At 39.5% G+C, this 13,892-nt stretch overlaps 1 protein-coding gene across 2 annotated transcripts in view; it reads right to left on the reverse strand.

Moving 5' to 3' along the window:
• Positions 1-1,304: 1,304 nt before the first annotated feature.
• Positions 1,305-13,892, reverse strand: part of hmgb2b (high mobility group box 2b) — a 20,503-nt gene continuing 7,915 nt past the window's right edge. The window contains exons 3-6 of one of the 2 annotated variants that reach the window (XM_084042221.1): positions 11,926-12,077; positions 10,281-10,339; positions 8,781-8,896; positions 1,305-2,956 (exon numbers count right to left, since the gene is read on the reverse strand). In XM_084042221.1, coding sequence (XP_083898347.1) covers positions 2,831-2,956; positions 8,781-8,896; positions 10,281-10,339; positions 11,926-12,077 — 453 coding nt within the window. In that variant the 3' untranslated portion in view covers positions 1,305-2,830. Of the gene's footprint in view, positions 2,957-8,780; positions 8,897-10,277; positions 10,340-11,925; positions 12,078-13,892 lie in introns of both variants that reach the window. The other variant, XM_084042220.1, reaches the window with a different exon arrangement.

Genomic DNA, 13,892 nt, shown 5'->3' on the forward strand with positions numbered 1-13,892 from the left:
ATGAAAAATGGCCTGTAGCTAGACATTTTAATGCGGTGGGACAGGAAGTCTGTGCTTTAAGGTTTCAGGGTATTGAGGCAGTACTGCCCTTAAAAAGAGGTGGGGATCGTGAAAAGCTTTTACTGCAACGAGAGGCATGGTGGATACACTCTCTCCAAACAGAACACCCTAAAGGTTTAAATGAAGAACTCTTACTAGGTTGTTTCTTATAGGATTTATTGTGGTGAAAAATAGACAGAGCAGACCACTTTAGAGTGAAATGAGCTATTATTATATTTTTGAGTAATGAATTAATGGTACGAATGAATTCAATGCCTCTTTCTCGAGTGACACAGTGTATACTACGGTATTTAAAAAAAAATGTGTTAGGCAGTTTTCTACAAATGTGTAAATCTTGACTGAAATCTGAGTCTGTCTTTATGAAGGAGTACCACCAAGGTCCCCTTTATAAATGACACTGAAACAGGATGTTGTCACTATACGCTGAGGAAGGCCTCTGGGCCGAAACGTCCGGTTTGACGCTGCTTGCTGGGGAGCTATTACCTAAATAAATAAGAGCCTAAAAGGACTTAAGTGAGTGCTGGTATTCCTTTCTATGAACAAGCTCTTAAAAAGCACCCTTTAACCTAGGAGACACGGGGAGAACATGTAAACTCCACACAGAAAGGCCCTTTGCCTTTGGCCAGCCCCACCTAGGGTATGACGCGGAGGAGAAGACACGCCCCTAGCGCCCACATTTTAATCCGATCACCAGCCATTTTCTATTTAAAAAGAATAATAACAAAAGCCTGCTAAGTGCAGTAACGTTTAAACTAAAGACTCAACTCAACACCAAACAGTTAATATATGAATCAGTGTGAATACAGAGTCATTCAACACTTAAACTATAAGTGTTTCTTTTATCACCTCATCGCTCTCTTAATGCTTCTGATTTCTGGGCGAGGAAAAAACACATGCATAAAAATAAAAAATAAATAACTTGAAAAATACCTTTTTTTAAATTGTTTTGCGTTTGTGAATTTGTTTTCATGATCTTTTGAAATAAGTCACAGGCCTGAGAAGGTATTGTTGGGAAAGCAGAATAATCTATTTAATTCTGCTGAATAAACATTCATAATATCCAGTTGAAGTTGCAAAACAGGATCAGGAATTAAAATGGTGACTTACTTTCTGAATCACCGTCTGAACGCTGTTTGAGAACGCTGGTCATAGAACATAATAAAAACAACAGCTATAATAATACTTACAATAATAATAATAATAATAATAATACTTACATTAATACAAACAATGACTCCATCAGGTTTTGGGTTTGTTAAGTTTTATTAGAAAAGGTTTTGTCTACAGTTGGTGGAGTTTCAACACAAAGAACTTTCCACCCGAAAAAAAAATAAAAAAAATAAAAACAACAAGGTTACCATGGTGATCACACTGTTTACAGGAAGTAACCATGGTGATGGGGAAGTAGGGGGCGGAGTTAACTCTACTATCCTATGGGCTTATTGGCCAGTCTTTAACATGTGATGACTTCTAACATGCACACACACACACACAGTACATACATCCACACGCACCCGCACACACACACACACACACACACACACACACACACACACACACACACACACACACACACACACACACACACACACACACACACACACACACACACACACACACACACACACACACACACACACACACACACACACACACACACACACACACACACACTTCAGAGTTTGACATTAGTTATCACACAATGCCTAATGTTTGCACTGAGAATCACTGATCAACAAGCTCACAACGTGACGGGTTGTGAGCTTGTAGATCGTATGTTTTCACCATGAAGTATGACCGAGGCTTTTATCATTTGGTCAAATTATGTAAATTCTAAATGACGTCTAATTTGTATTTGGAATTTAGATACACAGGGACGTGCACAGATAGACTCTAGGTGGAGCTAGAGCCCTTTGCTCTCTTGACCAGAAGTGCCCTTTTGAAAAAAAGAAAAAAAAAAGTTAATTTTTCTCCAGTTTACAGCAGGGGTCTTCAACAGGGGGTCCGGGACCCCTAGGGGGTCCTCAGAGTTACTACAGGGGGTCCGCCAAATCTTTATGTGATATGATTTTTCTTTTTACCATAACCACTCGAAACCTAGCATCCCTTTTCTGAGGAGAACTTTTAGCCAAAAATAGCAGATCTACAAGCTCACAACGCCTCGCGCTGCGAGGCGTTGTGGGCTTGTAGATCGGCTATTTTTGGCAAAGAGGTATAGGTGTAGAGGGAAAAAAAGAGCAGACCAAGTCAACAAAAAAAAGTATAATTTACTTGAGCCCCTGCCCCTCAAAATGTCTGTGCACGCCACTGTGTGGAGAGACCATTTACTGATACTCTTTACTTCTGATTGTGATATCAAACAGATATAAACTAATCAGGACTCATAACATAGCAGATGGACAAGCTTGTAGATCTGCTATTTCCCCACAATAACAGAAAAGAAACTATTATAGAGCCCTGAGGGACTTTTTTTATGTTCTAGAAACATTTGTTTTTAAATCCAATTATTAATTATTATGACAAAGCTCTGAAACACACACACGCACACGCACACACACACACACACACACACACACACACACACACGTACACACACACACACACACACACACACACACGTACACACACACACACACACACACACACGTACACACACACGTACACACACACACGTACAGTACTTCGTCATTCATTCGGTTGAATCGTGGTCAGAGTAATAAAATACTCTGAGTATTTTCAGAGTATTTTTGCCGTTTTATTCTTTTTTTTTTCACTCGTCATCTTCGTCGTCATCGTCATCATCGTCACCTTCCTCATCGTCATCCTCTTCAGCGCCCTGAGCCGAGGAGCCCGGACCCCTGGAGAACGTACCGCCCCCGCGGTACGCCACCATGTCCTACACACACACACACACACACACACAGAGACATCACACACACACACACGTTAATCACTTTTTATTGTCTCCGCCAGGCCGATAGGCATGGCGAGAGAGTATGTTTTACCCTCCGTCCGTCCGTCCGTCCGTCCTTCTGTCTGCGACCAGCTAATCTCCGCCACCGTTGGCCCGGTCGCTGTGAAACTGCACACACACACTCCCTGGATGCCACAGCAGAACCTCTGCCCCACATTTTTCAGATCAGGCTGTCATAGCGCCACCATGAGGCCGACTTTTGCAAAACATATTTTTTAATGTTACTCCTACAGATTTTCTCCAAATAACACACAATTCGGTACACAGTATCTCTATAGCCATGTGATCAACACGGATCTGTCCGATTTTCCATATTCCATCCTGATTGGCTAAGATTGGCTTCCAAAGTTAGCAGGATTGGTTCATTTTGAACAAGATGCCTCAAATCATGAACGCAGCATGCACTTTCCGTGCAATTTTTCACGTACATTCACACTTGGCCCAGGAAAAAATGTCACTTGAAAACTTTCAAATCAGCCTCATGGTGGCGCTATAACAGGCCGATTCACGTTTTTAGCTATAACTGCACCAATATGCGTGCAACTTTGCATGCACACTCCTTAGAGGCCAAGGAAAAACCTTTGCCCTGCATTTTTCACATATGCCTTTTAGAGCACCACCAGGAGGCTGAGTTTTGAAAAACAAATTTTTTGCTCTTACTCCTTCAGATTATGTTCAAAAATCACGCAAATCGGTACACAGTTTCTCTATAGTCATGTGATCAAGATGGATGTTTCCGATACTTCATATTCTATCCTACTTGGCTAACATTGGCTTCTAAAGTTTGCAGGATTGGTCCGTTTGGAACAAAATTCCTCAAATCATGAACGCAGTGTGCGATTGCTGTGAAATGTTGCACACACATTCCCACTAGGCCGAGGAAGAAATGCCACCCTTTTCACATTGGCCTGTTATAGCGCCACCAGCTGGTCTAATTTAGCAAACCATATTTTTGGAACAAAATGCCGCAACTCATGAACGCAGTGTCCGATTGCCGTGAAAGACCTAAGAAGAAATGGCACCCTTTTCACATTGGCCTAATATAGCGCCACCAGGAGGCCATAATAACCTAGCTGACCTGGCGGAGACTTTTTCTAGTTTTAGATTTATTTGTAGATCTGTTATTCAAAAATAGCAGATCTACAAGTTCATAGCGCGCCAATGAGCTTGTAGATCTGCTATCTTCGTGAAGATTGGTGCAAATCTTTGAATATATTTTTAAACACATTTTTAAGGGGTCCCTTGAACAACATATTTTGATATGGTTTTATTTTATATCTAGTACAGAACATGATCATTACCTGGTAATGTACACATTCATTATCTCAGGTAATGTACACATTCATTATCTCAGGTAATGTACACATTCATTATCTCAGGTAATGTACACATTCATTATCTCAGGTAACGTACACATTCATTATCTCAGGTGATGTACACATTCATTATCTCAGGTGATGTACACATTCATTATCTCAGGTAATGTACACATTCATTATCTCAGGTGATGTACACATTCATTATCTCAGGTAATGTACACATTCATTATCTCAGGTAACGCACACGTTCATTATCTCAGGTAATGTACACATTCATTATCTCAGGTAATGCACACATTCATTATCTCAGGTAATGTACACATTCATTATCTCAGGTAATGTACACATTCATTATCTCAGGTAACGTACACATTCATTATCTCAGGTAATGTACACATTCATTATCTCAGGTAATGTACACATTCATTATCTCAGGTAACGTACACATTCATTATCTCAGGTAATGTACACATTCATTATCTCAGGTGATGTACATATTCATTATCTCAGGTGATGTACACATTCATTATCTCAGGTAATGTACACATTCATTATCTCAGGTGATGTACATATTCATTATCTCAGGTAATGTACACATTCATTATCTCAGGTAATGTACACATTCATTATCTCAGGTAACGTACACATTCATTATCTCAGGTAATGTACACATTCATTATCTCAGGTAATGTACACATTCATTATCTCAGGTGATGTACACATTCATTATCTCAGGTAATGTACACATTCATTATCTCAGGTGATGTACATATTCATTATCTCAGGTAATGTACACATTCATTATCTCAGGTAATGTACACATTCATTATCTCAGGTAACGTACACATTCATTATCTCAGGTAATGTACACATTCATTATCTCAGGTAATGTACACATTCATTATCTCAGGTGATGTACATATTCATTATCTCAGGTGATGTACACATTCATTATCTCAGGTAATGTACACATTCATCCTGGACCGGTCCCCCTTTCTGAGGCCCTACCCATTCTGTCCACCCCCCATGGTTTTAGCTGTAGGCGTGGCCTAGGCTTCCTCCGTTTCAATGCCAGAGGCCTGGTGCCTAAAGGGACCACTTTTCTCTGCTGCTTTGAGAGAGATAAACCTGATGTGGTGGCGGTTTCAGAAACCTGGTTAAAACCTCTCTCTACTGACAACACTGTTTGTGTGCCTGGTTATAACCTCTATAGCATTGGTTCTCAAAGTGGGGTCTGGGGACCCCCAGGGGTACTTGAGGGGGTTCCAGGGGGTCCCCAGCTAAATGATGGATAGGAACCAAATGAACGCTTATGGGTCTGTAACTCTGAGAGTGTACAAATGGAACCAAATGGACCCTAACGGGTCCATTTGGTTCCATTTGTACACTCTCAGAGTTACATTAACATTGATTTTACAATATGAATTGGGGTCCCAGAGATAGAAATGCCATTAAATGGGGGTCCGTAGCCCTAATGCATGTCAAACTGGGGGTCCTTTAAATAAAAATGGTTGAGAATCAATGCTAGAGACGTAAAAAATCTTCTCTTATGGAGGGTCCCTGGCTTATCTTTTCAAATGGGGGTCCGCGGGCTAATAAGTGTCAATTTGGGGGTCCCTGGCATGAAAAAGTTTGAGAACCACTGCTCTATAGAAGCGATCGTAAAGGCAGATGTGGGGGGGGAGTTGCTCTGTACATTTCTGATAGATTTCAAGGGTCTGTTCATTCTGTAACCATAGCTAGACAGTTTGAATGTTTAGCCGTCCAGATAATGATGGCTAATTCCCCTTTGACCATTATCTGCTGTTATAGGCCTCTCTCTGCAACTAGTGAAGCTGTGGGAAACATAGTAGATCTAGTGAAGCTGTGGGAAACATAGTAGATCTAGTGAAGCTATGGGAAACATAGTAGATCTAGTGAAGCTGTGGGAAACATAGTAGATCTAGTGAAGCTGTGGGAAACATAGTAGATCTAGTGAAGCTGTGGGAAACATAGTAGATCTAGTGAAGCTGTGGGAAACATAGTAGATCTAGTGAAGCTGTGGGAAACATAGTAGATCTAGTGAAGCTGTGGGAAACATAGTAGATCTAGTGAAGCTGTGGGAAACATAGTAGATCTAGTGAAGCTGTGGGAAACATAGTAGATCTAGTGAATTAGTAGATCTAGTGAAGCTATGGGAAACATAGTAGATCTAGTGAAGCTGTGGGAAACATAGTAGATCTAGTGAATTAGTAGATCTAGTGAAGCTATGGGAAACATAGTAGATCTAGTGAAGCTGTGGGAAACATAGTAGATCTAGTGAAGCTGTGGGAAACATAGTAGATCTAGTGAAGCTGTGGGAAACATAGTAGATCTAGTGAAGCTGTGGGAAACATAGTAGATCTAGTGAAGCTGTGGGAAACATAGTAGATCTAATCTCTAAATGTGCTCTGAGATTGTCCTTCTTGCTGATCTGAACTGTGATTGGTTGACTGATAATTCTGCCAGTTTTAAACAGCAATGGGATCACCTAAATGTAACACAGATCATACATAGACCCACTAGATCATTGGTTCTCAAACTTTTTCATGTCAAGGACCCCTAAATTGACACTTATTATTCCGTGGACCACCATTTGAAAAGATATGCCAGGGACCCCCATAAGAGCTCTAGCAGTGATTCTCAACCATTTTGATTTCAAGGACCCCCAGTTTGACATGCATTAGAGGCTACGGACCCCCATTTAATGGCATTTCTATCTCTGGGACCCCAATTTATATTGTAAAATCAATTATAATTTAACTCTGAGAGTGTACAAATGGAACCGTTAGGGTCCATTTGGTTCCATTTGTACACTCTCAGAGTTACAGACCCATAAGGGTCCATTTGGTGCCTAACTATCCATCATTTAGCTGGGGACCCCCTGGAACTCCCTCAAGGACCCCTGGGGGTCTCCGGACCCCACTTTGAGAACCAATGCACTAGATTAAACCCTGCCAGACCGGATGGTGACACTTTGATCGACATTATTCTAACAAATGCGGCGCACAAATATGTCTCTGTTGGCGTGTTTCCATTGTGCTGTTGTGTCAGAAATACTAAGCTGCCCAAAACCAACGGCCTGGCTGTTATCAGGCGCTGCTTTAACCACTTCTCTGAACAGGCCTTCCTTCATGACTTGGCTGCAGTTGATTGGTTTCGCATGTCCTTAATTCCATCAATGGACGAGGCCTATCGGCTCTTTCACCAACAGTTTCTCTATCTGATGAATAAACATGCACCATGAATTAAGAACCGAGCAAATCCCTGGTTCTCTCTAGGGACCTGGCTGATCTGATACATGTGAGAAATAGACAATGGTCACTTGCTTACTAGAAAGTCAAAACCAAGTCATGATTGGCTTCTGTTTCGTGTCTTAAGAAATAAATGTACGGCCCTCACCAGGAAGTTGAGATGGGAACGTTATTTATCTCTCACTACTGATAATCACTGTACCTTCTGGAGAGTAAGTCAACACCCTTCAACAGAAAGGAGCAGCAGGCCCCCCGCCTAAGATTCAGGTTTTACTGGTTAAATAAAAGGTTAAATAAATAAAAAGAGGAACACACACATACCTGGTCTTATTTTACATCTAGTAGAGTATATGATCATTAACAGCAGGGACGTGCTGGCCACTGGGAAATGTGGGACAATTCCAGAAAGGCCTCTCTATTCCAGGCCGACCAGGCCGTCCGTATAAAAAATAGACGGCAGAAATTAAGTAAAAAACGTCCAAAATTAAGTAAAAAAATCCGGGCCTCTCTATCTGAGATTCCCAGGCTGAATTAGGGGCCCAGCACGTCCCTGATTAACAGGTTACAGACTGTACCCTGTTTCTCTCTAAGCACCTTAGCGTCTATATCATGCACAGTATACATACATTGCTGCTATGCTCAGGCACCTTAGTTTGTCTCTTATCTCAGGTACTTTGTAAATATGTAGATAACTTGTTTTTGGCTTCTATTGTTCTCTTGTTTGATCTCCTTCCCACTTAACCCCCTACCCCTCTTCTTCTTCTCTCTCCCCACTCTTCTTTCTACGGAGTTGCGATGGGAATGATGTACAAAAACGAATTTCACCCACTTTTTACCTTGTAAAACCTGTGATGTGACAATAAACCTGATTCTGACAGACATACCCGGTCGTATAGAGTTAGGGTACAGACATAAGGGTCGTATAGAGTTAGGGTACAGACATAAGGGTCGTATAGGGTTAGGGTACAGACATAAGGGTCGTATAGGGTTAGGGTACAGACATAAGGGTCGTATAGGGTTAGGGTACAGACATAAGGGTCGTATAGAGTTAGGGTACAGACATAAGGGTCGTATAGGGTTAGGGTACAGACATAAGGGTCGTATAGGGTTAGGGTACAGACATAAGGGTCGTATAGAGTTAGGGTACAGACATACCCGGTCGTATTTCTCTCGTAGTTTCTGAGCTTTCTCCTCGTAGGGTAGTTTGTCAGACTGGGTCAGCTTGCTCCACATTTCTCCCAGCTTCTTAGCACAGTCTCCTATGGACAGACCTGGATACACACACATTACACACACACACACACACACACACACATGATAAACACACACATTATGAACACACACACATTATAACAGGGGTTATAATGGTGCCTCAAAGAATAAATGTCAACGGCCCCTCAAACCCTCAAATGGGCGACAATGACCAGAAGTCAACAGAAAACGGGCCAAAGTGGTCGTTTAAGATGTTTTGTTCATTATCTCTGGAACAGAAGGTCTAATCTGTTCAGTTGTATATATTATATTATATACATATTATATAGACATATATTATATAGTATAGGTCCATTATCTCTGGAACAGGGTCTAATCTGTTCAGTTGTATATATTATATACATATTATATATATATATATATATATATATATATTATATATTATATAGTATAGGTCCATTATCTCTGGAACAGAAGGTCTAATCTGTTCAGTTCAAAGCTTGTTGGATGTGTGACTTTGAGGACATTAAGCTCATAATGACACCTTTTTGGGCCTAAAGGTATAGTCATTGTTTAGGCCCCCCAGGATAGCGCAGAGAAAAAGTCTAGATTCCACGGAGAGCAAGTCTTGATTCCGCGGCTTATCGTTAATATTCGGCGGGCATTAAAAAACAACCTGAAATGACCAGTTATCAAGCAAAAATAGATTAAGTTTTAATAATCAAGTAAATTCCATAATGAAATAGATACAATGAATGGCTATACCATTCTAAAACAGTAAAACACCGTGGAACATAGTAATTGAGTCAATGTTACTGGTTATAAATAGAGGTGGTCCAATCAGGCCGATAGCAATCTTTTAATCTTTAATATTTTTTATTATTTTTGTATTTATGCATGTAGAATGCATTTTTACCATTTGTTTGGTAGCAATACAAGACAATATGTCTCAAAACACTGGCTTACAGTTATACGGTTACAATTATTGCCGACTAAAGAAATATGAATTCAATAAATGAAGACAAATAGTGACTGCCTCTGAACGTTGGCTTACAGTTACTGCACATAGCCAAATGCTATCATAATATTATTTAGGCTTGTCATTCAGGATGGGGAATAATAAAGTTGTCCTTTTGAGGAGAAGTAGAACTTAGAAGTCACACTTGAAGTTGAACATGAGGGAGGGGGTCCCTGTAGAGAGGGTCCCTCTACTGGGAATTAACTTGATATGCAGGCTGAAATCCACGGATGGCCTTCATTCAAATCTGGGGTAATTTCCGCGATCGCAGAATCACATTTTCCTGGGGGACTAATTGTTCTGTCCGGGGCTTCATTTTCAGGCCCGTTGAACTCTAGTACGTACACATTACACACACACACACATTACACACACAGCCTCCTATGGACAGACCCGGGACACACACATTATAAAACACACACCACCTGGGTACTGCTGCTTGACGCTGGGGCGATACTCAGAGCAGAACACGAAGAACGCAGACCTGTACACACACACACACACACACACACACACACAGAAATGACACAATGTTACAGAGGTAGTTGTGCGAGTGATAATATTGTCTTATGTTATGCAGACATTAAAGGAGTAGTTCACGCAAAATAATGACTTATTTTCTATTGATTAACCCCATGAAGCCTGTGTGTTTCCTGAGACGTTAAGACAAGAGTTACTGAAGGTTTAGTGTCTGGAACTACACCTCCTGAATGTTATATAGAGTCTGAACTACACCTCCTGAATGTTATATAGAGTCTGAACTACACCTCCTGAATGTTATATAGTCTGAACTACACCTCCTGAATGTTATATAGAGTCTGAACTACACCTCCTGAATGTTATATAGTCTGAACTACACCTCCTGAATGTTATATAGAGTCTGAACTACACCTCCTGAATGTTATATAGAGTCTGAACTACACCTCCTGAATGTTATATAGAGTCTGGAACTACACCTCCTGAATGTTATATAGAGTCTGAACTACACCTCCTGAATGTTATATAGAGTCTGAACTACACCTCCTGAATGTTATATAGAGTCTGGAACTACACCTCCTGAATGTTATATAGAGTCTGAACTACACCTCCTGAATGTTATATAGAGTCTGGAACTACACCTCCTGAATGTTATATAGTCTGAACTACACCTCCTGAATGTTATATAGAGTCTGAACTACACCTCCTGAATGTTAGATAGAGTCTGAACTACACCTCCTGAATGTTATATAGAGTCTGGAACTACACCTCCTGAATGTTATATAGAGTCTGAACTACACCTCCTGAATGTTATATAGAGTCTGAACTACACCTCCTGAATGTTATATAGAGTCTGAACTACACCTCCTGAATGTTATATAGAGTCTGGAACTACACCTCCTGAATGTTATATAGAGTCTGAACTACACCTCCTGAATGTTATATAGAGTCTGGATAGTTATAGTGTGTAGTTAATCTTTCAGTGCCAGAGTATTTTCATAAAGTACTCCCCCAGTGCCAGCAATTTTCTTTTTTTTATCGTTTTGTTATTTTGTAATTGAATTTTCAAATAGCTCGTCTATATGCAGTTTTAAACTCATACGACAGTTCTACCAGTAGAGAGCAGCAAATCGAGACATTGATGACCTCGTTGACTCGCTCGCCCCCTCCCAAACAGGCCCACGTCACATCCGGTCATAAACGGATGTGACGTTTTCGACAATTTCTGATCGGGTTAAAATACGATGTTATACACGACTACGATGACTGATCGTCACCCAGAACAAAGAGAATAGACGTGGACCTCTCCGTTCGTTTTGTATACCGTGTGAAAAAAACGTGACTTTCCCTATTCTGGCCGAAAATGACCGCGGGAAAAAAATGAGAACCGGAAACGGAATCTGCGTCATGAAACCGGAACCCAGTGAGTCTGAAGGAGTCAGGAAGTATAAGTGATCATGAAAAACAAACAGAATAGAGCGACCACAGTAAAAAGGAAAAACTCTGGATTTCTCGTTCTGGCAGCGAGGGTACGCGGGGAAAACTCGGGATATCTCGGGGCGTGGCACTGAGAGAGTTAATAGTGTGTCTTACGGGGGTCTCTTGGGAGCGTTGGGGTCTTTCCTCTTCCTCCCTCTCTTCCCGAAGCCTTTAGGAGGAACGTACTCCTTCATTTCTCTGTTGTAGCGAACCTTGTCTGCTTTGGCCATGTCCTCAAAGCACTTCTTATCACTGGGAGTAAGACCCTATAGATGTACATATTATATACATTAATAACATGTCCTCAAAACACTTCTTATCACTGGAGTAAGACCCTATAAATGTACATATTATATACATTAATAACATGTCCTCAAAGCACTTCTTATCACTGGAGTAAGACCCTATAAATGTACATATTATATACATTAATAACATGTCCTCAAAGCTCTTCTTATCACTGGAGTAAGACCCTATAAATGTACATATTATATACATTAATAACATGTCCTCAAAGCACTTCTTATCACTGGAGTAAGACCCTATAAATGTACATATTATATACATTAATAACATGTCCTCAAAGCACTTCTTATCACTGGAGTAAGACCCTATAAATGTACATATTATATACATTAATAACATGTCCTCAAAGCACTTCTTATCACTGGAGTGAGACCCTATAAATGTACATATTATATACATTAATAACATGTCCTCAAAGCACTTCTTATCACTGGAGTAAGACCCTATAAATGTACATATTATATATTAATAACATGTCCTCAAAGCACTTCTTATCACTGGAGTAAGACCCTATAAATGTACATATTATATACATTAATAACATGTCCTCAAAGCACTTCTTATCACTGGAGTAAGACCCTATAAATGTACATATTATATACATTAATAACATGTCCTCAAAGCACTTCTTATCACTGGAGTAAGACCCTATAAATGTACATATTATATATTAATAACATGTCCTCAAAGCACTTCTTATCACTGGAGTAAGACCCTATAAATGTACATATTATATACATTAATAACATGTCCTCAAAGCACTTCTTATCACTGGAGTAAGACCCTATAAATGTACATATTATATACATTAATAACATGTCCTCAAAGCACTTCTTATCACTGGAGTAAGACCCTATAAATGTACATATTATATATTAATAACATGTCCTCAAAGCACTTCTTATCACTGGAGTAAGACCCTATAAATGTACATATTATATACATTAATAACATGTCCTCAAAGCACTTCTTATCACTGGAGTAAGACCCTATAAATGTACATATTATATACATTAATAACATGTCCTCAAAGCACTTCTTATCACTGGAGTAAGACCCTATAAATGTACATATTATATACATTAATAACATATCCTCAAAGCACTTCTTATCACTGGAGTAAGACCCTATAAATGTACATATTATATACATTAATAACATGTCCTCAAATCACTTCTTATCACTGGAGTAAGACCCTATAAATGTACATATTATATATTAATAACATGTCCTCAAAGCACTTCTTATCACTGGAGTAAGACCCTATAAATGTACATATTATATATATTAATAACATGTCCTCAAAGCTCTTCTTATCACTGGAGTAAGACCCTATAAATGTACATATTATATATTAATAACATGTCCTCAAAGCACTTCTTATCACTGGAGTAAGACCCTATAAATGTACATATTATATATTAATAACATGTCCTCAAAGCACTTCTTATCACTGGAGTAAGACCCTATAAATGTACATATTATATATTAATAACATGTCCTCAAAGCACTTCTTATCACTGGAGTAAGACCCTATAAATGTACATATTATATATTAATAACATGTCCTCAAAGCACTTCTTATCAATGGAGTAAGACCCTATAAATGTACATATTATATATTAATAACATGTCCTCAAAGCACTTCTTATCACTGGAGTAAGACCCTATAAATGTACATATTATATACATTAATAACATGTCCTCAAAGCTCTTCTTATCACTGGAGTAAGACCCTATAAATGTACATATTATATATTAATAACATGTCCTCA

The sequence above is a fragment of the Gymnoscopelus microlampas genome (genome assembly GCF_963454915.1).
Source record: "Gymnoscopelus microlampas genome assembly, chromosome: 19".
Taxonomy (NCBI): Eukaryota; Metazoa; Chordata; class Actinopteri; order Myctophiformes; family Myctophidae; genus Gymnoscopelus; species Gymnoscopelus microlampas.